The 26250-nt window shown below is 42.7% G+C and overlaps 1 protein-coding gene across 1 annotated transcript in view; it reads right to left on the bottom strand.

Annotated features, from left to right (window-relative positions):
* Positions 1–19543: 19543 nt before the first annotated feature.
* The window catches only part of GNA13 (G protein subunit alpha 13), a 40930-nt gene continuing 34223 nt past the window's right edge, over positions 19544–26250 (bottom strand). Inside the window, exon 4 of the mRNA XM_075014979.1 lies at positions 19544–23222. Coding sequence (XP_074871080.1) covers positions 22650–23222 — 573 coding nt within the window. The 3' untranslated portion in view covers positions 19544–22649. The remainder of the gene's footprint in view (positions 23223–26250) is intronic.

The raw sequence follows: 26250 nt of genomic DNA, 5'->3' as shown, positions 1-26250 counted from the left end.
GTTTGTACTTGGTTCAAAATACAAAGATTTTCTTTGCAACCACAGGAGCTACAGGCTATTTTAAAATGAAAGCTTACAGTGTGGAGCATGAGAAAGCACTCTCTCTTTTGAAAGTGCTATCATTTCAGTAAACTTTTGCAAGCTAGTCCCCTTCAGTCTCAGCAACTGTGAGTTATTTGGAGTAATGTGATTGTATCCAGGAAATCTCTACATTTCTTATGAAGCAACTCACTATGGCATACACGAGTAGAATATTTTAGGACTAGAAGAAGGGAGTACTACAGGCAGCTCCCTTGACAAGTGAACTTCAACACAAATGATGGCTAGTGAAGAAGAGGGTTGTGGCCTCATTAAACTTCATAAATCTAGATCCAGCAGTGGGCCAAAATGGAGAGCTCACATGTGACCAGGCTCCAGCAGGACATGACCTGTTCTGATGGAATGAGAGTCTAAACCATCTAGACTGGGAGTAAATGCCATGAACTCCCATTAATTGGGGCAGCTAACACCGCTAAGCTTTCTTCAAAGCCATACATTGTGACAGGTATCCACAAAACCAGAGAGTTCTGGGGCACCTGAGAGATTAACAGATTTACTGGAGCATAAGTTTCCTGGGCAAAGGAGCCACTTCGTCAGATGCATCTAACGAAGTGAGTTTTTGCCCATGAAAGTTTATGCTCCAATAAATCTGTTAGTCTATAAAGTGCCACAGGACTACTACTTGTTTTTCAAAATCTTAATCTTTCCTGAAAAATCACAAAGTGAAGAAAGACAAAATATTGTGTTTTTCCTGTTTTGCAAATATCTGAAACCAAGGAGGCCAAATATTCCCCCAGATCCCAAATTATTCTACCCTAGAAACAGTGTTCCCTTTATTTTTTTTCACCCAGGGCAGAATAAATTTTGTTATGTGCACCAATGCATGTGTGGCTGTGTACCACCAAAACAAATGCTGTCAGCTGTGGAGGCTCTGCTGATCAGATGGGTAGCCCCTGAATCTCTCCTGGGTGGCCAGCCAACTGCTCATTTTAGAGGTCCTGAAAATATAATCCAGGATCTGAAAATTTCCATAATAAAACAGTATTTCAGCACTTCTCCTCCTTATTTCCATAAAAGCTACTGCATCACATCTTACTGAAGTGACTCCATCTCTGCAGGATGGACAGGTCCTAAGGGGAGAGGACAGGGGGACAGTTTCAAAAAATAAGCAAACAGGGCATCTATAACAAATAACTCATCATTCTTCACACTTGTTGCTGAAGAATAGTATTTTGCTGCTGTCAATCTGCAGAAAACAGCTGTCCTGTGCAACATGACTTAACTGTTGGAGCTTCTCCCTCAGGGCAAATGGCAGCAATTTAAACTAAATCAATTGCTAAATTGATTTTATTAAATCAGTGTAGTCCCTGTGGGTGGACACACATCAGTTAAACAGAGACTAGTATTGATTTAGCTTAACTCAGTTCATTAGTATTAAGTTAGAGCCAGGCAATAGCTCTGTACAGACCAGGCTGAAATCTAATGAACTTAACCTGCATTGGGATAGCTTTGGGTGCAGTGTCAACTAAGCTGCCATAGGCAGCAGACAAACAGCTGTTATTTCCTGTTATCCCAGCCACTGGGTGCAGCATGACATCTAGGGAGGGGACCTTTGCAAGATTCATCTGATACATCTGTGGTTTTTACAGGAATTAACTAGCTCTGCCTCTTGGAGGGTTTTCAGGAAGAAAGCAGTTTCAGCTGCCACTCTGTAAAGAAAAATCCCCTTCAAACTCAGATGTCATTTCCTGCCATTTTGGCTGTGTTAGCACAGCATCCTGAGACCTGCGGAAGTGCCCCATGAAAGAGGCCGTGTCTGGCTTTAGGATGGCTAGCCATCATTTTATGCTTGTCTGCAATTTCTGAGGAGGATGCTGTATTTCTCGGTCTCTCATTACGCTTGTGCAACAAAGCACAGGGAAGGGACTATATCATATGGGACAAATTCACTCCTAGGATAACTCCATTATCATCAGCATAGTTACAGCCAGGAACAAATGTGAACTGCTCTCTGTGAGGGAGTGGCTTGGTAAATAGATAGCTTAGAAATGACTGAGTGCAATCCAAGTTAAAAAAAAAAAATTAGCAACAGCAAGATCCTTACCAAACTTCCTGGAATCTCCCCATATTCCTTTTCAGGGAGGTTTTACTTTTTGATTATTTAGATTAAATAAATTAGTCCTTTTGGGAGATACAGACTAAAGGGGTCAATAACGTGAGAATCTTGCTTGCAGTGGAATCATAGAATATTTGAACTGGAAGGGACCTTAAGATGTCATCAAGTCCAGTCCCCTGCCCTCATAGCAGGACAAGCATAATCTAAATCATCCTTGATGGACATTTATCTAACCTATCTCCAATGATGGAGATTCCACAAACTCCCCAGGCAATTTATTTCAGCGGAGAACTACCCTAGCAGGATTTTTTCCCCTAACGTCCATCCTAAACCTCTCTTGTGGCAATTTAAACCCATTGTATCTTATCCTTTCATCAGAAGACAAGAAGAACAGATTTTTCTCCCTCCTCCTTGTAACACCCTTTAAGGTACTTGAAGCAACTTTTCAAAAAGTTATTTACCACTTCCTACAAACCAGGCAGACAGAATTTGCCTAATCTCCTCTGGAAGTGTATAGCTCTTTTCCCTCAGCTAAGAAAAATGAACAGAAAAATAGCTACACAGGATCAGACTGACAGTCTTCTAGCTCAGTGTCCTGTCAGGCGCTTAAGAGGGAATAAGCAGAACAGGACAATTACTGAGTGATCTATCCTGTCATTCACTCCAAGCATCTGGCACTCAGAGGCTTAGACACACCCAGAGCATGGGTTGCATCCTTGAGTATCTAGGTAAATAGCCATTGATGGATCTATCCTCCAGGAAATTACTTAATTATTTTTTTTAAATCATTATAGTTTTGTTCTTTAAAACATCCTCCAGCACTGAGCTTCACAGGTTGAATCCGTTGGTCCTTCCGTTTGTTTGTTTTAAATGGGCTGCTTATTAGTTTCATTAGGTGACCCCAGGCTCTTGTGTTATGCAAAGCGGTAGATAAGATTCACTCATTTTCTCCAAATATTAATGATTTTACAGACTTCTGCCATACCACCTCTTAATTATCTCTTTTCCAAGATGAAAAGTCCCACTCCTTCAGTCTTTCATATTATGGGAGCTGTTCCATATTACCTCCTAATAACTTTTGTCACCCTTCTCTGTACCTTTTCTAATATATCTTTTTTAAGATGACACAAGCAGAACTGCATGCAGTATTCAAGGAGTGAACATACTCTGGATTTTTATAGTGGCATTATATTTAGTGTCATTATATATATACACACACACCTTTCCTAGTGGTTCCTAAAATTGTTAGCTTTTTTAACACTGCCACTGCACTTTGAGTGGACATTTCCAGAGAACTATCCACAATTACTCCAAGATCTGTTTACTGAATAAGAACAACTAATTTACACCCCATAATATTGTATGTATTATTAGGACGAGCTCCACTGTGTATGCCTTTGCATTTATCAACCTTGAATTTCATCTGCTGCTTTGTCACCACGCACCCAGTTTTGTTAGATCTCTTTGTAACTTGTCACAGACTTAACTTGGACTTAGCTACCTTGAGTAATTTTATACCACCTGAAAACTGTGTCACCTCACCTATTTACCACTTTTTTCAGGTTGAAAAAATACAGGTCCTAGCACAGATCCTTGAGGGTCCCTACCATGTTCCTCATTCCATTCTGAAAACTAACCATTGATTTCTTTACTCTGGCTAAAATACCGGAAACAGTTACTGATCAATTTCAGAAACCTTCCATCTTATCCCAGGATGGCTAATGTTGCTTAAGAGGCTTTGGTGAAGTACCTTGCCAAAAGCTTTCTGAAGGCGCAGGTACACAATATTTACTGGATCACCCTTAACCAAATTTGTAGACCTCAAAGACTTCTAACAGATTGGTGTGGCAGGATTTCCCTTTACAAAAGCCTTGTCGACTTACTACCACAAATTACGTTAATCTATAAATCTTTTAATTCTGTTCTTCGTTATAGTGTTTACCATTTCAGTGGTACTGAGGTTAGGTTTATGGCTCTGTAATTACCACAATATCTATGGAACTTTAAAAAAAAAAATTAGCATTATTTTAGCTACCCTCCTGTCATCTTATATCAAGGCTGGCTCAAGTGATAGGTTACATACCACTGTTAGCGGTGTCAATTTCATATTTGAGTTGGTCAAGACCAGATTTAAATCACAACATAAATGGATCCTTGTGATCTGGTTATAGTACTTAATGCACCTGGGAAATCAGTGGACTTGCTGGGACCCTGGGCAAGATGCAGCGGGGATTTATGATCCTGGAAGGGGTGGAGCCTTGAGCTGAAGGGGCAGGCTGGAGCAGCCAGCTCTTAGAGCCACTCAGACTGTGATGTCTTCCCGCAGCACCACCCAGGGCTCCACACACTGCTACTACCATAGAAACAGCAGCCAGGAGCCCCACCCCCTTTTGAATCACCAGGTTCCAAGGCTGTTGACCCCTTTGCTCCCTTCTCCCACTGGCAGGCCTGAGTGTACTACTCCAATTTGCACCACAAACCCACTACCAAGTTGGTAAATCCTTACAGGACACCTAGGTGTTAGGGTACATTGGGGAGGTGTGCTGTATGGGGCCTCATCAGGCACCTCTGTAGGTCAGGAATGATAGTGGTAGGGTAGGAAGCTTGCACAGAATCTGCCAACAGTCTATCCTGAACTATTTCTTCTTCCGTGTATTCATTCCTACTTTTACTTTAAACAGCAGTCAGAGGGGCTTCAGCTATATGATGCACTACATTCAAAACAGTATTGAACTGTACCAAAAAAAACAAATCCAATTTTTTTTTTCTTAATGTATTTCTTTCCAGAGCCAAACAGGCAAACAAATTCTTTGCTCAGGCGAACACGTCAATAGCAGTAGAAAGTCAGTCCTTAGAAGACGTCCAGCAGTTCACCTATCTTGGCAGCACTGTCCAATGATGGGGATGTCGAGGCAGATGTCAACTGCAGAATTGGGAAAGCCTCGACAGTGTTCCAAAGACTATGCCCAAATTTGGTCTGCGTCAACAATTGGCCTTGCTACAAAGCTTCGACTCTATAGCACTGTTGTCATGTCCACTGCAATCTACGCCAGTGAAACATGGAAAAACACTGCAAGAATATCACACAAGCTGAATGTGTTCCACCAACGATGTCTGCGTAAGATCCTTGGTCTTGCCTACATCGATCACATTACTAACGAAGAGATTCTACGAAGATGTGGTCTGTGGAGACTGCAGGATGTTGTGGCAGAGCGTAGATTGTGTCTTGCTGGACACATCTTGCATCTTTCAGATAATCTTCATCCAAAGGTAGCAATGCGATGGACACCAGCTAAAGGAAAGAGAAAGAGGGGAAGACCACTGAAAACGTGGCGAAGCACGGTTAAAGACGACTTTAAGAACATTGGTATAACGTGGGAAGAAGCAGAAACAGTGGCATCAGACCAAAATCTCTGGAGAGCACTTGCTGCCCAATGTGCCCAGATGCACAGGCGGACGTAAGTCTAAGTCCTCAACTTAGTTCCAAAGGCGAACACATCTTTGTACTTTCAAAAGGTTGCAAAAGCACTGGAAGAAGCACAGCACGCAATGTTGTAGGTTTCTCCCTCAAGAATCTTAAATCCATTTCTTAACAGACTATGGTAAAAAGATCAGCTGAGAAGGCTACAGACAGTTTTGGTCCCTTTGCTGGTTCTCTAGCAGTTCAATCATAAAAATCCCTCACATTTAATTTCTTTTGAGTTTCATTGCAAGAAACTTACAGCTAAATAAATCCAAAGTTAGTATGACTTGGAGTGGAAAAATGAGAACCAACTTTTCATGAGTGAAAAATATTGGCTAAGCACACAATGACTCTCAGAGGCTGTAACTTAACAAGCAGTCCTGTGGCACCGCAGAGGCTAACAAATTTATTAGATCGTAAGCGATTGCAGTTAAAACAGATGAGTTGGAGCGGCAATTACAGAATTCAGGTTATATACAGCATCGAAATCAAAAGTTACCTGTCAGTTGTCGGCCCAGTTGTCGAGTAAATGAAGCCCGGCTGGATGTCTCTCATTCATAGGATGAGAAAAAGAAATGCAAATATCAAAGGAGTATGATTCAGAAGGGGAATGAGTACTTATACCCTGGGTCAATTTCTGCCAACAATTACATCCATGCAGCCTTACAGACTTCAGGCAGAACAGACTTTTGCACAGAATAAACGTTGGTTCCTACTGCTTTTTCTCACCCATGCGAGCTGATCCTCATTCATTTTTTCCTCCTCTAAACCCAGGTACTTTAAAAAAAAAAAAAAGGACGTGCTTCCTTTACGCATGCGCACAAAACAGGAAGCTCTCTCTTTTTTCCATACCAGAGTTAAAACAAACACCAGGCCAGACAAAGCAAAAGTGCCACTAAGCAGCCTGGGTTGGACTGCTTTTTGAAAGACCATAAATGGTTCTTTTATGATTTGCAATAAAGTTGTTTTGCTCAGATGGGTGGAGAACACAACAGGGAATAGCTATTCTGACAATTGCCTTTAAGCCTTACTACTTGACTGCTTTTTGTTTTGCAGGGATGTTCACTGTCCCACAAAAGACCTGTTCCTTTCACTACCCAGGCTGGTTCAGAGGGAGCAAGTGCACAGAGAGCTTGATAGTTACGGCTATTTGCTGTGCAAGCTGCATTGCCTCACCCAGCTTCCACCTGCATTGGAGCACAGCTGTGCTTACCTACAGGTATGTCTACACTGCATGAGCTGGGTCAGTTTCCTGGGTCCTACAAGCAGTGGGGAGCTGGGAACCAAGTGGCAGCTCATGGCTAGTCAGGTTCTTGGGTCCCGCAAGCAGAGGGGAGATGGAAATCAGGCTGCCCCCTAGTTTCCAGCTCCCCCCCACAGCCCCAACTTGCATGGAAATTTGAGTTGCGTGGGGGTCGCAGGAATGCAGCCCCCAGGTAACCTGAGGCTTTACTGTACGGGGAAGACTGACTCAGTCACATGCAAAACTGAACTATCTGGAGTCAGCAGTTGACCCCTGAACTCCTTGATATCATGAGTACATGAGGTTGACAGGAGAAACTCTCCTGTCAACCTCCCACTGTGTGGATGGCCAGGTAGGTCGACTGGAGATAACTCTCTTCTAGCCATGCAACTGCCATAGCTAGAATTCCACGTCTGCAATCAACTTCACTCCTTAGTGTAGGCCAAGCCATAGTTTATCCTTGGGAATAGGGTTGGCAGAACCAAGTCCTTATTATTAATCAAGCCCCAAGGAATGAGACAAGGCAGAGTAAGTTTGTCTACACCCATGTGAGCAGGGAACATTTCGCTTGCCATTATTGGGTGTCATGTTTACAGATGTTTTGATTCCTTATCTTGAATCTTTTGCAGCTTGTTTAATGAGCTGAAGTTTAAGGAGTCTATCTTTATGGCTCTGCAACCACACTCACTTGCCAAAGCGTGGGACTGCTCCTGTGTTCTTCTGAGAGCTTCTCTCAGGATTGGACTACACTAGATTAATTCAAATTCAGGTGACTTGGTCAAATTTTTAAAGAACCTGTCCCGATGACAGGGTTGATTCCATCAACTTTAAGGGCACCTAAGGTCAACTTTCGTACTCCTCTTTTCGTGAGAAGTAACGCCCAATTTGACTTTCCATGGTCGACAATAGGGTAGTGCAGATGGAGTGCTGTGAAACATGACATTCTCGGCCTCCTGGATGTGTCCCACAATGCCCCATTGTGACCACTCTGGCCAGCAGGTTCAGCTCCGCTATTCTCCAGGTGTGCAGGAAACTGCCCTGGAAAATTTGAATGTAATTTCCTGTTTAGCCAGCATGGCAAGAAGAGCAGGCAACACACCTCTGCAGCACATCTGCCGTGAATTCCCAGTCACAGATGAGCTCAAGCACAGAGCGCGCAGGAGATCCAGGACCTCATTGATATTGGGGGGAAGCAGGGAATGCATCTGTGCTGGGAAAAATATGAAACAGCATAAGAAATGCAGACATATACACCAAGATCTCACAGGGCATGGAGGAAAAAGGGTACACCAGGAATGCTCAGCAGTGCTGCCTGAAAATAAAGGAGCTCAGGCAGGAATATCATAAAACAAAGGAAGCAAATGGACTTTCTGGATCATCACCACAAACATGTCGCGCCTATGAGCAGCTGCATGTATTTCTAGGGAGTGACCCAACCACTGTCCCCAAAGAGTCTGTGGATACCTCTCAAGAGATTCCTCACAAAGCCTCTGGTAACGAGGAGGAGGACGACGACAATGGTCAGCAGGTGACTGGAACATCTGATCTCACCAATAGCCAGGAACACAGGACCTCATCCTTTCCTTCTCGTATATTTCACAGCCAGACCTTCATGGAGGGGAAGACACTTCTGGTGAGTCCTCCTTGCACATCTCCATAAAGCTCTCAGATAGGTACTCTAATTCTTCTCATCAGATTTTTGGGGAGGTGTAGGGTGCAAGAAGAGTTTGTAACGGTCTCATGAGAGCAGATCGACCCGTCTGTGAATCCTCAGGAGAATCTAAACAGACCAGTCTGTGCAAGGTGAAAGCTGCAAAACTAACTGCCATGGGAACAGCTGCAGAACAAACCGCGCTTGCCAAGATTTCAAGGCTACGCTGGCAGTAGGCCACAAGAGATAGTAATAAGAAATGCATAGGCAATCTTATGTTAATGAGCTCAGCTTTATCAGCTAGTGTTAGGAGGCCTGTTACGGAGCCTCTCCCCAGGCGAAGCTCTGACACGTCGGGTTTCCCCCCCCACGGGTGACCGCGGTGTCTCTGGGGCTCCCGCCGCGGGTGTCACACGCTTTCAATAAACCAAATATAGCACTCGCCCTCTGGGTGCAGCCTCGTCTCTGGGGAACCCGAGCCTGGTTGGCTACAGGAGGCCTGCCTTATTCCAACCTCCTTGATGAGCCACTTTTCCATGCCAAGCCACCAGTAAGTAATCTGGAGTTACAGCCACACACAGCAGAGTAGCATAATGGCCGGCCTTGTGCCCACACTGAGTCAGCATTCGTTCCTTCTTTTTCTTATTCTAAGCAGACTAATACCTCTTTTTGCAACCTAGAAGCAGCAGCGGAAAGAGCATTAAGTTACTATATGACAGTACAAGCTGTTCTGCCATGCTTGAAGCACCCGTCCCTTCCCCACACTGCTGGGGGAAGGGCAACATTTGCTGGGGAGTGGAGGCATATTGTGACTGTGAGAGACATGAAGCCCCAAATGAAAAACTGTGCTGCCATGCTTCCCCCCATCCCACCACCGCCCTCTCTTTCCCGTGTCCCTAGGGGAAGGATCAATACCCCAGCAAAGGGGAGGGAGAAGCACATGGTGACCAACACTAATACAGCCCCTAGACACCTGCCACCAGCACCAGCTTGCAGCATGCACAGCTGCAGAAACTGTTTCCAAGCCTGGGATTGCAAATGCATGCTCCCAACCCGTACCTTACCACGGCTGGAAGCAAATTGTGTCACGCAGGTCCCTTAAGGTTTCTGGAGTAGTGCCTGCTGCACAGAGGATGCTTAAAAGCCTAAATTCGTCCATGTATGGAATACATCCTTCTTGTGTTTCACAGAGATTCTTTCACAAGATATCTTGGTGTGTTGTTAAACTTATCTACAGTAAATGTCATCTCCTTAATGTCTGGCCTTCACTTAGGTTTTCTTGCAATGTGCTCAGCAGCAGGCTCTTTGAGCACCCCTTGCTCCTTTCCGCCACCCAATAAGTGTTATACTGGCTCATATCTGCAGGAAAAAAATGCATGTGGGAAGACATGTTCATAGAGGACATGGAAGCTGCCCTCGAGGACAGGGTACAGTTGAACGCGTGGAGGAGAACCATTCTGGAGAAGAGACGAGCCGATCTGGGTGAAAGGAGAGCCCTCAGACAGCATGAGCTGGAGACCCACAAAGAGATACTGCAGCTGATGAGACAGCAAAACAGAGCTCCTGCAGTGCCTGGGAGAGGAGCACAGAGCCTCACTGAAGCCCATGATGAATCATGTCCTCGTCACCATGTTCAATAACCTCTCCACATTGACAATGCACAATGTGGGATGTAAAGTCAAGGGCAGCCTGGCATTCCCATTCCAAGGATCCTTCTGAGAGCAGAAGGCTGGCATTCCCCCACCTGTGATGGAAAGATGCGCTTGCTTACCCACCCCCAAATCCCATGCCATGAACTCCTTCAGTGTCCTCTGAATAAAACCGATTAAGCTTGCAAAACCACTGTTTTTATTGCTTGTGGAGATGGGGTGTTACAGGATTTAGAGGCAAACACACATCACATGGGGGCTCCTCTTTAAGAGCAACAGACATGACTCATGTTTGTCTGGTCATACACAGGTTTTGAAAAATAGCCTTCTCTGATTAGCAGTGCCCCTTGACATGCTCTTGTTGCCCTGGTGTCTGGCTGCTCAATTACTGGGCAGGTGATCTGCCTCAGCCCTCCAGCCTGATGAAGTTTTCCCCCTTAACTCTCACATAAATTATGAAGCACACAGCAGGCTGCCACCATGAGGGGAATGTTGCCTTCACTGATATGTCTGAGTCAGGAAGCTCCTGAATCTGGCTTTTAAATGGCCGAAGCCGCATTCTACCACCATTCTGCACCTGCTCAGCCTGTAACTGAACTGCGACTTTGTGGTCCAGGCTGCCTGCATATGGCTTCACGAGCCACAGGAGCAAGGGGTAAGCTGGATCTCCCAGGATCACTATTGAGGTCTCCACATCTCCAATGGTGACTTTCTTGTCTGGGAAGAAAGTTCCATTCTGCAGCTTTCTGAACTGACCAGCACATCATGCACCCTTCCTAATCATCCCACATTGATGTCAGTGAAACAGCCCTTGTGATCCACTGGGGAGAAGCACCTCTTGAAGTTTATGTACTCTGTGGCAAGGTGGTCCATTGCCAAGATAGATGGAATGCACACCCCTATTGCCCCGCCCCAGATAGGCAACCCCATTGCAGAAAACCATCCACCATCCTGCACATTTCCTAGGAGACACTATCGAACCTAAGTGTATTGATTGTCTTTGCTACCTGCATGACAGCAGCCCCCACTGTAAATCTGCCCACTCTGAATTGATTGTCCACTGACTGGTAGCTTGACAGTGCTATTGCCATACACTTCTAAACTGTCAGAGCAGGTCTCATTTTGATATCACAGCATTTCAGGGGAGAAAGCAATCTGTAAATTTCCATGAAAATGGCCTTATGCATGTACAAGTTTTGTAGCCACTGTTAATCATTCCATACCTGCAGAACTATGGGATCCCACTAGTAGGAGCTTGTTTCACTGCACCAGAACCAAACACTCTGCGTACAATGCATCGAGTGCAACCAGCACCTCCCTGTTCCTCCTCAAGTGTTTCGCGTTCGTGTGTGTCCATATCCTCCTGTCTTCACTCACAGCTGCTTCAGCTCTGCTCATACTGCAGCACGATGCATGGAGGTGCTCATACTTGCCACAACAATTTTAAGCAGCATGGGTTCCATGCAAGCCTTGCAATGGCACCTGCATGCGTGTGGTAAAAGGGTGCGGAAATGTCTTCTGCCTTTGCTTTCCAAAGGAAGTGGGAGGAAACAAGTGTCCTCAGGGATGCTGATGACACACTCCCAGAATGACCTGGGACAAAAATGTGCCGCATCACACACTGGGACAGAAACTCACAATGCAATGGGCAGCAGGAACTGTGGGATAGGTAACCATAGTACACTGCTGACAAAGTTAAACCTGGAAATGCTAACTGGGATATACTCAGTTAACTACGTATAGTGTGGACGTGCACTTTCAACTTTACAAAATCAGGTGCTAGAAAATCCACTTAAATTTCACCTAAACTTCCGAGTGCCACACACCCGCAGTGGGGATAAGGACACTAAGTGCCTGCTCTGAAGATGAGGCAAACGACTCTTGGAGGAAGCTATTTTCAACCCGGTTCTTCATGTACTCAACCTGCACACAAAACAGTACAGAGGTGGAGAAGGGAGAACAGGATGTTAAAATAACCTTACTGCTCACAAGTTAGGGACAAAATTTCACACAAAGGCAGAACCACACGTAACCAGAGTCAGAAAGGACTTAATTTATTCCAAACCCTTCTCCTCATTAATTTCCTTTTGGTTTTATATTTGCACTTGAGGATTAGCACAAAGAAAAAACAGAAGTCTCAGCATGCAGAGACAGGGAGAGAAACAGTGGAACTGCATGTTGTTTAGCCAAATCTGAAGTAGTTAAATACTGCTACAGAATCAGCAATTCATCCAGAGTTCCATTACAGTTGTTGTGCACTTATTTAGGGGCAGGCTGCATAGAGGCTCTTTATGCAAAGTTTGATCTGCTGCTCAGTAAAATGCTCATGTTAAAAACGCCCTCCACTTCAGCTTTCAATCCTCTTTGGGGTCATGTTAACGTATTTAAAAAAGGAGGAACCAATCAGGTGTCCAGATAACAAGCAGTAGCACGTACCTGCACCATGGAAATCAATATCTGTGCCCTCTCTTCATACTGTGAGATATCTAATTGATGGCAGATCCTGCTATCAAGACAGTAGACATGCACTAGCATGTTTTGCACCCAGTACTCACATGTAAGTGCTAGTGAAGAAAAACTAAATTCTTTGCAACTGCCAGTCAGAACCATCAGCAATGACCAATAGTCAGAAGCAGGATCAGAAATAGAATCTATTCTCCTGGATCACTGGTGTGGACGTGATCCACCCGACCAGTCTGCAAAAGAAATAATTACATGCTCCCAAACAAATAACTCAAAAGGGAAAAAAGTCGGGGTCTCAAAAGCTATGAGTTTTAAAACACTTCACATGCAGTGAAACGAGCTTTCAATTACCAGTCCCACAAACGACATGAGTCTTCTGGCAGCACCATAACACTCACACAGAGTCAACGGTTTAGATGTCAGCCAACCTTGGAAAGCCCACTTTCTACCCTGGCAAAATTAGAGCTTGTGGTTTATGGAAATGCAGCAGAAACTGATCCTGAGCCAGGTATTCCACCACAATAATAAATGTAGTGCATCCGAAGCTGATGCTTCCAAGCTCACCCCTCTGAACTGTTAAACCCCCGAATTATTGGGCTAATTTAAAAACACAGTAACTCCACTTTGGCCAAGCACCATTGATATATCTTGCCTGAAGAGGGTGGGAGAACTACAACCTCTATTTTGCTCCCTCCTATGTAGGGTTTTGCTTGCTCTACTCATGGCTTTTAGATTCATTAAGATGGGAAAATGACAAAAATCGGGAAAATCCATATGAACATGAATGAGAAACTGAATATTTTGCTGCCAATTTCTGTAGCTATACAGGTTGAGCCACTCTAGAGTGGCACCCTCGAGACCTGACTGGTGCCAAACGAGAGAATTTGCCAAACCACAGGAGGTCAATGCTGTCTAGCAACATTACCAACACTTCCATTGCTTAATGGGCTCTTAGAAGATCTTTGGGTGTAATTTAGTGCTAAACAACAAACACGCAACACTGAGAGCCAGGACTGGTGGCTGTAAATAAACTTTATGGCACTGCAAAAAACTTGGACACTCCCACGATAAGCGGTTGTCCCACGAACTAAATCCTGCCTTTTACGGCTGTTGCTGGACCAGAGTGTGCCAGATTGGAGAGGTGCAACTTGTGTAGTAAATTTAGATGTTTCCAGAGGGCATTAAAAGGTAAAAAGTTTTGTGATGCATGCTCCCCACTTCTCGCCAAAGCCCAGTGACTCCAAATGTACATTGCTTTCCAAGAAAAGACTACCCATTGTCAGCACAGGCTAAGTTTCTGGAGGGCAAAGTTTCAGGTATCACGGGAGTGGTTTGATGTCATCAACAAAAATTCAGTGGCTTACTCCCCGTTATGGACAGAAAAGAGACCCTCATTCTGCTACGATCTGCAGAATTCTCATCCACTTGCTTCCCCAGCAGCTTCGTTACTGGACACAAACAAGCCAAACACTTAACCAGAGCAGACTTTTGCCCTGTTTACACACCTGTTCTACAGAGCAGTGCTTCACCCGCTAGCCAGCTGCTCCTGTAGCACTGGAGCTACAAGTCAGCACCTGCCCACCAGAGAACCCAAAGTCAGTTGGGAACAGCCTCCCTGGCTTGTCTAGCTGAGCAGCCGCACAACTGGATACAAATAGGCAGGAGGCTGTTTCAGTGCAGCTTCATGCAAGCTTTACTCCCTTGTGTCTGTTTTGTCATTGTGTAATCAGTGCTACTTTTACAGGAAGGAAGAGGCTTAACAAACAATTTGCAGAGCAGCTTTTTTATTTTTTAAAAAAAGAAAAAAAGAGAACCACCCTTCAGCTTGCTCAGAGATAGACAGGACACAGTCATGCCAGCCACTCTCTCATTCCCATAGACCTCTTTTGCACCCCTCCAAGCCTTCCCTATTTACTAGAGTTTGGACTTGCAAGCTCTTCTGATTGATTGAAAAATAAGAACCATTGGTAGCCAATTAAACCAATCAGTCTTGCCTGCACATTTCAGAAAATATTAATTTAGTAGCATAGAGCCACCAACCCCACATAAATCTAAGTCGTCCAGAATCTATATAGCGCCTATCAGGCCAAAAAGGGAAGTGCAAATAATCCTAGATACAAGAAGGGCCTCAGATACTTCTGCCTTCTGATGCTGGGAAGTGGGATAAGTGGTACCCGCTGGTTCTTGGCACTCTGGCTGCTCACTGAGCACTGGAGAGGGTGTTCAGACAGAAGAGAGGGGTACATTATATAATGCAGTTCACAACAGAGAAATTTGATTATACAGATAAAGACTAAAGTACTGATGAGTCAACTCTGGTGCAGGCATTTCTCCAGCATATGGAGCGCAAGTGGCAAAGTGAAAGCATCGAGGTGACATACCACTAAGGAACTATGCTACAGGAGCAGTCAAGTTACTGCAATGCTCGATTACCTTGATCAAAACTTATTGCAATGCAGGGGGGAAAAAAAAACTCCTTTTCTAGTGCTTTTACACCTCCCTTTTATCTCCTAACTGCCACAAGATCTAGTATTTTTCACACTGTCAGCCTAGCAGATGACATGTATAATGGTCACAACAAATGTTCTTTACAAGCAAGGGGAGACTGAAAGCAGCCCCCTCCCTCCTATTACTCCGTAGAAACATTTATGTGGTGTGATGGTGTTGACACCACAGTTGAAGGGGACAAAGGAGAGCATTATGTGCAGATGACAGCTATCTTGCCTTTATTATTAGGAGGATGACTCGGTATTTGACACTTCAAATAAATGTAAGCCAAGTCCTGCACTGTGCTCAACTCCCATCTCATTCAGCTGGGCTTCAGCAGCCACAGGAGCCATGTAGCATTCCAGACAGGCCCATAAAGGATAAGAGGATGGTGCTGATCCCTTAACAGTGTAGTACTCCAGCTACACACAGTACTACAGCCAAAAACTTACACTGCTGTATTTTGTAAAGCAGTAAGGCTAACAAATTCACAGCCCCTGAATGGGGCAAGGCTGGGGCTAGCTTCCCCTAGGCAGCCTCAGCACCACCCAGACCATGCCACAGGGCTCTAGCTGCAGCAGCATCCGGGAGCCCAGTCCCTTTTGAATTGCCAGGCCCCAGGGCAGTTGCCTCCATTCCACAACCCCCGCCTTTCCCATGTCACTGGGCCTTGCCATGATGCAACAAAAGGAAATGCAAATCCCTGCAGCTGTATTTTGAATAAGCCAACGTATACAGAGTTTTACCATTTCACACCATAAAAAGCACTTAAGTGCTGTTCAGATGACCCAGCATCTTAAGGGTTTTGAAATACTAGACACAGGACTGGCAATCAAATGCTGTGTGACAGAATGAGATAAAATGCTGTTTCCTTGCTTCGTTTTTACCCTGTATCTCCTACTATGCTTGAAAGGATGCCAAGGGCACCTAGAGCTTTGGAAGGATGCCCTGACAACAGTCTATGCAAGACCAGAAAATATTACCCCTGTCCTTGTTGCAAAAGCCTGAAATCAAAACACATGAGAATATTTTACATCAGGGACAAACAGCAAAGTTTGTGCATGTAACATTTCAACAAACCCCCTCCACTTTCCTTAGATATGATTAAGTACTAAAGACGAAATTAACTTCATGACACCCAAATGAGGCTGTATATGTTTATTTATCGTCAGTAATTTTTTAAAACGAGACAAATAGCTGAAAGGCAACACTTGCAGAGTATGTACAGAGCAATGTACAACTGAATGTAAGAGGCTTTAATCTATTAGTAATTTAACCATTTTATAAAAAGAAATGCTTCCCCCCCCTTTAAGACCTTCTTTAAAAATAATTTATTGCCAATTCTGAACTAAAGCAAAGAGAGTAATGTACAATACAAAGATGCTGTTAACCCCTGGAAAGTTATAAAAGTTACACATATAAAAACCTGTAAGCCACAAACATTTATACAAAGCCAATACAAATCTTGATCGTTAGATAAAGGATCTATGAGGTTGTTACAAAATATACTTTTTCATAACGCTTCATGGAAGGCAAGATCTCACTGCCACTGAAAGCGCAGGAAAGCAGTATCAAATATTATGCAACTCAATTACCGGTTTTCAAGTACAAGGCAAAGAAATTGCAAATGGCACTGTTTTGTGATGCTGTGTAATTAAAAAAAAAAACCTTATCTTAGATGCATCTACATAATGGTACCATCAAATACAGAAAGACCTGAAAAATTATCTTGTGACTAAGTTAGCACGAAATACTGATCATTCTGAAACAGGAAGTGTTGCTATTGGAAAACAAACTTCTGCAACCAATCATTAACTATAAATGCTTAGAGATTTTAGACTAGCTTGGCAATCAGCAGGAAAAGTAAAAGGACAATTGCAGCATTCAAGTAGCAACTTGCTTATAACTCACCAGGCCACTTTTTCCAAAGCACTGCATTCAGAACTATCAGGTGTCTTCTTAGTTACACATAGGGTTGCAATAAAAGCCTATAACTTCAGACATTTTGGAAGTAATCTAAAGTTTAAAATATTGATTCAGCATTAGCAATGAGTCAAGAAATATTACACAGATTGCTTAAAAGCATTTTCACTTTGCTAGAATCCCAGATGACAGGACTAAAAACTTTTACCATTTGCTGATTAGCCCAAAGGACTAACCCTATCAACCAGAGGCCTCTATGCAAAGATCAAAGGGCAGATTCCTCTTCAAGAACCATTTTTTTAAATGACAGTTTACATTCTGCAGGAGTTGATCACTTACTCCCCTCCTGAGGAACATGGGGAACTGCTCCATTGGGAAGTTGATTCCCCCGCCACCACCACCATGAGCTGGTGAACGGCTACTATTTATCTGCAGATAACAAATAATGCAGAAAGGAACATTTACTAAAATGCTATTTTCACCCTCAAATATCAATTGTACAAGATAGTGGTCATAGAAATTACAGCTCAATGCAGTTACTGATCATTCTGTGCAGCTGAGTAGACATTGATACTTGGAAAAATAAGGGAAATGGTAGTGTTGGATGGAACTAAAAGCCCTTAGATTTTTCCTGCATTCCCATCTTTATTGTAAATTTAAGTTCTGACTGTACCATTACTTATTAGTTTACACTGAGGCTTCACTTAGTTTGATTTTGATCACATTGTTCATACACGTGTTGAAGCAAATCTGTTTAACAATATGTAGTTGCTATCTGTTGCACCCAAATTGCATCTTTCCACAAAATGTTATGTATGGTAACAAATCCCCAAAGAAATAAAGCAGCCTAACCTATTTTCTCTCAGTTTGTCTGCAACAGATACAAACATGATGGAAATGCCCCCAGTTCTGAGCCAATCCATCACACAGAAACAAATATATGCATCAAATTTAGTTTTCTGGAAAAAAAAAAGGAGGACAGAGGCTGCAGAGAATACCAGCAAACGATTTACATCAATACACCTCTATTAAATAGATTTAATCTGAGGACTCGTTACTTCATGAAGATCAACCCAGTCAGGGTTGATCTTCCAGAGTTCGATTTCATGTGTTAAGTAAAGACATGCAAAATCACTCTCTGGAGCCACCAGGTGTCCCCTGTACCCCTTGCTAGAGCAAGGAGTAAGGGAGGTTGAGGGGAGAAACACTCCTGTCAACCAACCTTCCTTATTGAAGACAGTCAAGTTGATTTCCAATACATAGATTCTAGCTACGCAATTGCCGTAGGTAAAAGTACGTATCTAAAATAGACTTAGGTCTAGTGTAGACTTGCCCACAGTGTTTCAAGCACAAAGAAGCGTGTGTCACTGAATTTCCTGAACAGTCTTTACGAAGTTTTAGAGTGAGTAGTCTAAGGAGAGGGGGACTAGAATTTGAGTCATAAAACACCACCTTTCTGGGAAGAACACACATAATACTTAGCCAAAATACCAAGTGGTTTTGGATTAATAGAAGGTATATGGAAACATCCTGAAAAGCAGATTTACTCATTGTAAGGGACCCTTCAGAAACATTTGATAAAGTGAAGTCCAACGGCTTGATTTTTAACATTCACCTCTCACTGATTTCAGCTAGACTGGAGGGGTGCCCGACACCAGAGTCAGGGGCTTTTCCTGTCTGGGTATCAGATTTAAACAAACAGATGCTACGATGCGAAGCTTCAGTGTTTTTCTCTTTTAATAAGTGAATTCTGAGTTAGTCTGTCAGAAATCATTGCCACAAGAGTACTTTGCATTTCTATTGTACTACCCCGACAGATTTCTCGGCATTCTACATTGGTAGGAAAGCACTATTCCCATTTAACAAATGAGAGAATGAGGCACAGAGCAGTTTAAATGACAGTCATGGGAAGTCAGAAGCACAGCTAGAAATAAAGTCCAAGCTGCTCCGACTCCTCCCAAAATGATCCCATCCTCAAGACAGAGTGTTTGACATAATGTTCTGATTGCTTAAAACTACTTGGCACACATGCAGTCTCTCTCCAATAAAACCCATCTCAAAAAAAACTCTTCCCCTGCCAGAAGAATTAGGTTGGTCTATCAGCAAAACAGCAAAGCAGAAGATAAGCAAGGTTAAAAAAAAAAAAAAAAAAATTTCATTCGTGTAGTAGTAACCTGGACTTTTTTTTTTTTAAGACACCAATTGGCCAAGCTTAGATTTATACATACACAAAGTTCCAGCCTAAAGTATGTTTTACCCAGAGAGTAAAACCCCACAAAAGCTGTTAGGATGGAACTTTGAGCGGAATATAATGGATTACAAAATGGCAAGTCTAAAAAACTCCATGGTGCATGTTTGGCTCAAGTATTCTTATGATAACTAATGATTAAAAAGATATCACAGTGGCTTAAATAGAGTAAAAGAGGCAGTAAGAAAAAGCTCTCAAAAACTGGAAGTCAAATCCTGCTGAGAATACTACAAATGAACACTACCTTTGGCAAGTCTAGTGTTCAAGTATAATTAGGCAGGCCAAAAATTTGAAGAGCACTTCGCAAGAGTCACAAATTAACAGCAAATTTAAGGCATATCAGAAGCAGGAAGCCTGCTGGAAAAAAAAAAAAAAAAAAATCGGTTGAGACACACTAAATCAAGGCGCTAAAAGCACATAAAAAGGAAGACAAAGCCATTGCAGAGAAGCTAAATGAATTCTTCATTTCAGTCTTTGCTATAGAGGATGTAAGAGAGATTTCCACACCTGGGGTATTTTTATAAGTGACAGATCTGAGCAGCTATTAGAGACTGAGGTGTCGTGAGAGGTGGTTTTTGAACTAATAAGCTAAACAATTGTAAGTCACCAGGACTAGGTGGTATTAACCCAAGAGTTCTGAAAGAACTCAAACATGAAAGAGCAGACCCACTGAGGTACATAACCAACTGTTTCTATCAGCCAGCCAAATAATAGCCAATGTAAAGCCAATTTTTTGTTTTTTTTTTAAAAAAAAGCAGCTCCATAGGCATTCTGAGCAACTATAGGCCTGTAAGTCTAACTTAAGTACCAGTAAACTAAACAATTGTCAGCCACATGCATACATGTTAGAGAAAAGCCAACACTGGTTTTGTAAAGAAAAATCGTACGTCAAACCTAGCAGAAATGTTTGAGGTCAAATATGAACAAGAGGACACAGTATACTTGGACTTTCAGAAAGCCTTTGAAAAAGTCCTCAACGAAGGGTCTTAATCAAAGTAACATTTTGGAAGAAACTCTCATGGGTCAGGAGACAAAGCATAGTATAATAGCCGGGTTATCCAGAATTCAATTAACCAGCACCTGCTCTGCTGGTGGCTGGTGCTGGTTAACCAAGCATATGATCAAGGGGTTCGGCTGCAGGGCCAGCACCAGAGCTGAGAACCAGCTGCTGTTAGCAGCAGCAGGAGTGAAGCCAAAAGCCCCACACCACTACCTGGAACATCTGATTATTGACAACCCGAGTTTCCTGGGGGTGCCGGATAACAGAGTTTTACTGTATTCGTAAGTAACTTAGAACAAAAAAGTAAAACAGTGACGTGACAGTTTGCAGAGGATACAAGAAGTACAAACCTGACTGAAGAGTCCTATGGGGGGGGGGGGGTGTCAAACTGTGTAAGAATGGTACATACAAAGTAACAAATGCTTTAAAAAAAGTGGGGGGGGGGAGTGGGGGGGGAGATCCCCATTAACTGTTACCACTCCTGTAAGATTGTGGAGTCATTATGGACTGTTCTCTGAAAACATTCTCAACCTGCAGCCACAATCAAAAATGGTATCAGGAGGTAAGGAACCATTAGAGAAGGGACAGGTAAGACCAAAAATACCATAATGCCACTCTATAAATCCATGGTAAGCCTACATCTTGAACAGCATGTCTAGTTCTGGTTGCCCCATCTCCAAGACGACTAGAATCGGAAAGAGAAAGGCAACAAAAGTGACAGAGGAGTGAAAGAGCTTCTGTAAGAGGCAAGATTAAAAAAAGACAGACACTGTTCAGCTTCAGAAACAGCTGGGCGGAGCACAAGGAGGAAGAATAACATTCTGTAAAATCATGAAGGAGGCGGAGAAATGGACAGGGTAGCATTATTTACATAACACAAGAACAAAGTGTTACCCAGTGAAGTTAAGGCAGCGGGTTTTAAGCCAGCTAAGGACGTATGTCTACACATAACCTACAGCCAACTTGCAGACCTTGTAGTCAGTGGATGTTGTGAAGGCCAAAAGCGTAAATGGGTTAAAAAAAACAACTGTAAATTCCTGGAGTATAGGCCCATCAGATGGGATCTGCAGAGACACTCTGGCATGATCCTAAACTTTTGACTGGACAACAGAGAGTCAACTGCTCAATAAAATGTCCCATTCTGCTCCTTCCCCCTAAAGCAGCTGGTGCTGGCCACTGTCAGAAGACAGGATACTGGGCTAGATGCAGAATTGCTTTGACCCAGTATGGCCATTCTCAGGATTCTTAGGGATTACTGGATCTGATTCCAACTGCCTCTGAAGTTTTTAAACTTGAGCATTTGCTACTGTGACATGTTCTGTTCATCTTTCTAGTTAGACTTTAATGGGGCTTGAGCTATTTACCCATATCTGCAGAAGGCCACTGCCTTGGAATCCATTTAAGGCCACTGAAAACATTGCAAAAGGACAGAAGACAGAAGGCACTTACATTTGTAAATACTTCTGTGCATTAGTGAATCATTGCTGATGCAGGGCAAGGCACACTGTAAAAGTTACGATGAAAAGATACAAAAGCACTTCAAAGCAGCACAAACTCTGGGACAAGCTACCCGCATGTCAGCTATTCCGCACAGTGATAAAGTGAGAATACAGATTAAATTTCAGTCATAGTGCTGTGTGCTTTATTATGGCTCTAAGAGTACTTAAATTATGCAACAGAAAACGAAGTTGAGAGAAATGTGCCATTTACTAGTTTCTGAATGTATTAGCATAGAAGACATTTCTGGCAGAAGGTATTAATGTTGACAGTTCCAAGCTTTTCTGCTTTTCCAACTTAAAGTGTATCCTATTCAAAAAAACTCATGCAAAGCTTTATATTGAAAGTAGGAATGACATTATTACCAACTGTACTAACTTCTAGATGACTCCAAAAAGAAATTTATGGAATAGCTAAACAATGAAGGACCTGAGAAATCAAAGTCAGCTACTGTATCACAGTTTTAAGGAAGAGATGAAAAAAAGGAGGTTTTTAGAAATTACTGCTACAAGTCTAATGTAATTCTGATGAAGGTCTTATGAAGTCTGGATTTGGCATTTTGAAGATGGAGTGTATATTTTAGATTTTTTTTTTTTTTTGCAACATACAAGCAATAGAGGTCAAGTTTAGTCACTTTACAGGTTATTTGGACTTCGGTTTGCTATAAAATTATTAACTTGAGTCAACTCAAAGCTACAGTGGAAGAGATTAAAGCCTCAATTTCACCAGAAATTGGCAATAATATGTTCAGCAGCAGCTTTCAGCCACACATCAAGAAGTTTGACAGGACCTGGATTTTTCTACCCCCTGTTGTAAACCACAATTTTAAAAAACACAAAAGGTATTCAAATAAAAATGTCTTTTTGCACATCACTGTAGCATAAGCTGCTTGAGGTTGTCGTGAAGAATGGTATCCTTGACGTCACGGAAAACCAGACGGATGTTTTCTGTGTTAATAGCAGTGGTGAAGTGGTGGTATAGAGGCTTCTGCTGTTGGTCCCGGCGTTTGGTACGAAAACAATCCACCAGGAATTTTTGGACGTCTGTTAAGCAGTGGGGATCACCTTCGAACTCTGGGAAATAGTTTTTGATGCTCACTTTTTGTACTTTTTCCTCAAGCAAGTCTGTCTTGTTTAGAAATAGAATGATGGAGACATTGCTGAAAACCCGGTTGTTGACTATTGTTTCAAAAATGTTCAGCGACTCTGTAAGGCGATTTGTTAGCCGATCCTCCATCAGCACCTGGTCAAATTCACTAGAGGAGACCAGGAAAAGTATTGATGTGACACTATCGAAGCACTCAAACCAACGTTTCCTTTCTGACCTTTGGCCACCTACATCAACCATTTTGAAGGGAACATTTTTAATTTCAAAGTCGTACTCGTGAATCCCTTTCGTGGGTCTTCGCGCCAGCAAAATATCTTGCTGAGATGGAAGATAATCCTAAAAAATAAAATAAAGTTTGGTGGTTAGGGGACAATAATGAACAGTGGCTTTAGCAGATTTCCGACCTAGAAAAGTTGGAAGGAGTTATTTTTGAACAGTCTTCATGTACTACTCCATTTTAAGGAGGTCAGACTTTGGGTGTAGAATAAACTCTTTCATATCCAGCATTCTATCATCTGGAACTCTCAAATAACTGGCATTTTAACCAAAAGTAAATTTCAGTTACTTCTTCCATGCACACGGTATAGTGAAAGTAAATACAAAAGCGTACAATACTACTGCTGGTGTTAAATAAAGTACTCTGCACATAGTTTTGGTTGTTTCTTAATATCTAACCTTGTTTTTCTTTAGTGTTATGCATTGCTAGGTATATACCTCTCTATTATCCAGAATATTTGAATATCCAGCAACCTCCTGGTGCTGGAGCTGATGGATATGAAAGTTGACTGTATTAGTTCCAGCCTTGATCAAAAAATTAGAATCCCTCTACAGCAGTGTTTCTCAAAGGCTGATCCATGGATTGTTACCAGTCCACGAGGTCTCCCTGACAGAGTTGAAGCCAGCAGCAAGCTGGTATTAAAATAGTTAAGAAACCCTGCTCTAGAGAACTGAAACCTTCTGTCTGCTACATCTCAAGTGTCCTAAGTAAACAATATTGAAAGTTGCATTACCCGTTCCTCATGCCACCAGCTTCTTTTATTCCTGCACGACAGATACCATGTGCAAGAAGTCTCCTTCCCCCAGTCATTTTAGCAGCAGTTCTCAAACTTCTGCAACCCAAAGACCCACCTTTTGATGAAGGACTTGGTATGCAGAAAGGAGCTAGGGTGCTCAAGGAGACTACTGGCTGCGCCAGAAGGTTGGCTAGCAGGGGTGCGTGTGTGGATGGGGGTGGTATTCAGAATTCTGATGGCATTTAGTGCATCCTAGATCCCTGCAGCCCTACACCATGTGGGTGGCCAGGGACATTCTGCATGCTGCCCTTGCACCTGCAGGCACCATCCCTGCACCTCCCATTGGTTAAGTCTTGCAGTCAATGAGAACTGTGGGGCTAGCACGCAGAGCTTCCTCAGCTGCTCATGTGCCTACAGGCTGGAGAGACCTGGTGGCTGCTTCCAGGAGCTGAGTGGAGCCAGGGGAGATAGGGAGCTTGCACTAGCCCCAGGAGGGGGAGGGAGAGGAGCTGATCAGGGTCTGCAGACCCATTGGCTTCCTTCATTGACTGCTGTTTGCTAGCTGTCATCCTCTACCCCAGAAAGAACACATTAGAAAGATTCTACCAATTTTAACAGTAAGTGTTCACTTGCTAGCATATCCCCTTTGGCACCCTGCACAAGGAGTAGAAATTGAAGAAAAGATCTAACGCTATTAACAAGGTATTGAGAATACCTAGTTTTTAAATCACAGATGCCATCACAAAGAAGCCAAAAACAAGGTACTCTGAAGCTTGCACAGAAACCTGCAGCCTCTCTCTCACACATACAGGTACCTAAGGAAGCTTCTAATTGTTCAATTAGTTTCCAATGGAATTGAAATACTCACTGTAAGTAAGAGCTGTGTTTTCAAAGTGCAGAAATTTAAACAGATGAAACCCAGATGCCTAAGTTACGTAATCTGATCCCTAAAGAAAGCTAATGAATTTTTGGCTTCTCTGTATTCACGGGAATCACTCCCTTAATTTCTGCATTTACTTATGGGCATCCAGTTTGCTAAGTTTTATGTTCATAACTTTGTTCTCCAAGTATCTATAAAATCTTTTTTTCTATCTCACTGTTCAGACAGAGTTTTGGTATTCACTGCAGTTTTGAAACCAAGGGCTTGTTTTCCAAACACAGAAGTTTAAAAACCAGTCTCTTCTCTTCAAAGTATATTCAAAGATCTTTCCATGAAAATCCCAGTCAACAAAGAGCTTATGAATCAACGAAGCCTTTGGCAAAAAACTCATGATGCAAGATCAAGAGAATTCTGAAATCACTTCTCCTGGTGACAGAAAGATCCCTGAATACACACACTGTGAAATTCCAGATTTTCTTTAACTGTACTACAATTCAGCTTTTGAAATGCCTGGGTATTGCTACTGTTGTGCCTGTTTTGCTTTAAAGTTATACAAAACCTGAATGTTTAATTCTTTACAATAAGGGATTGTTATAAAATTTCAGACCAACCATTTAAAAAACAATGAAGATCCCAACATCACAAAGCATCTACAGATATGGAATTCTCTCTCAAGAGACCTCTTAAAATGAAATTTTAAAAAGGTTTAAAGCTGAAAACAGAAGCACTGATAAAAATCAAATTGGGCTGTTAAAATCTTCAAAATCATTTCTAAATTGTTTGTTCTAATCCATGAAAAACTGGAAAGTGAAACTAACAAGCCAAGAGCAACTGTTCTGTTTAACTCCTCATTCTTTTGTTCAAACTGACCACGACTGACTTTTTTCTCAGAATCACCCAGTTGCCGAGATATTTCCAAACCACAAGACTTGCCTGTCTGCTCTTGTCTTTCAGGTGTAAGAGTATAAGAAGGAAAGCTGAAGCCTTTAGAACTCCATCCTATCATCTTAAAACTGACCACAGGAAAAAAACGTCAGGCTTTTGCCTCTGATAGAATGATATAAAGGAAGTCAAGTCCAGTCCCCTGACCTCACAGCAGGGCAAGCACCATCCAGAGTCTCTAGATCATCACGGATAGGTGTCTGTCCAACCTGCTCTTAAACATCTCCCATGATGAAGGTTCTACAACGTCCCTACGCAATCTATTCTAGTGTTTGACAACCCTAACAGGAAATTTTTCCCTAATGTCCAACCTAGACCTCCCTTGCACAGTTTAAGCCCATTGCTTCTTGTCCTATCCTCAGAGGCCAAGGAGAACAATTTTTCCTCCCTCTTCCTTATAATACTCTGAAGTACTGGAAAACCAGTATCATGTCCCCTCCGTCGTCTCTTTTCTAAACTAAACAAGCCCGGTTCTTTCAGTCTTCTCTCATATATCATATTCTTAGATCTTTAATCATTCTTGTTGCTC

This window comes from Carettochelys insculpta, chromosome 20, assembly GCF_033958435.1.
Source record: "Carettochelys insculpta isolate YL-2023 chromosome 20, ASM3395843v1, whole genome shotgun sequence".
Taxonomy (NCBI): Eukaryota; Metazoa; Chordata; order Testudines; family Carettochelyidae; genus Carettochelys; species Carettochelys insculpta.
Note: the sequence above shows the minus strand (reverse complement) of the source record. Positions and strands in the feature narration are given on the sequence as shown.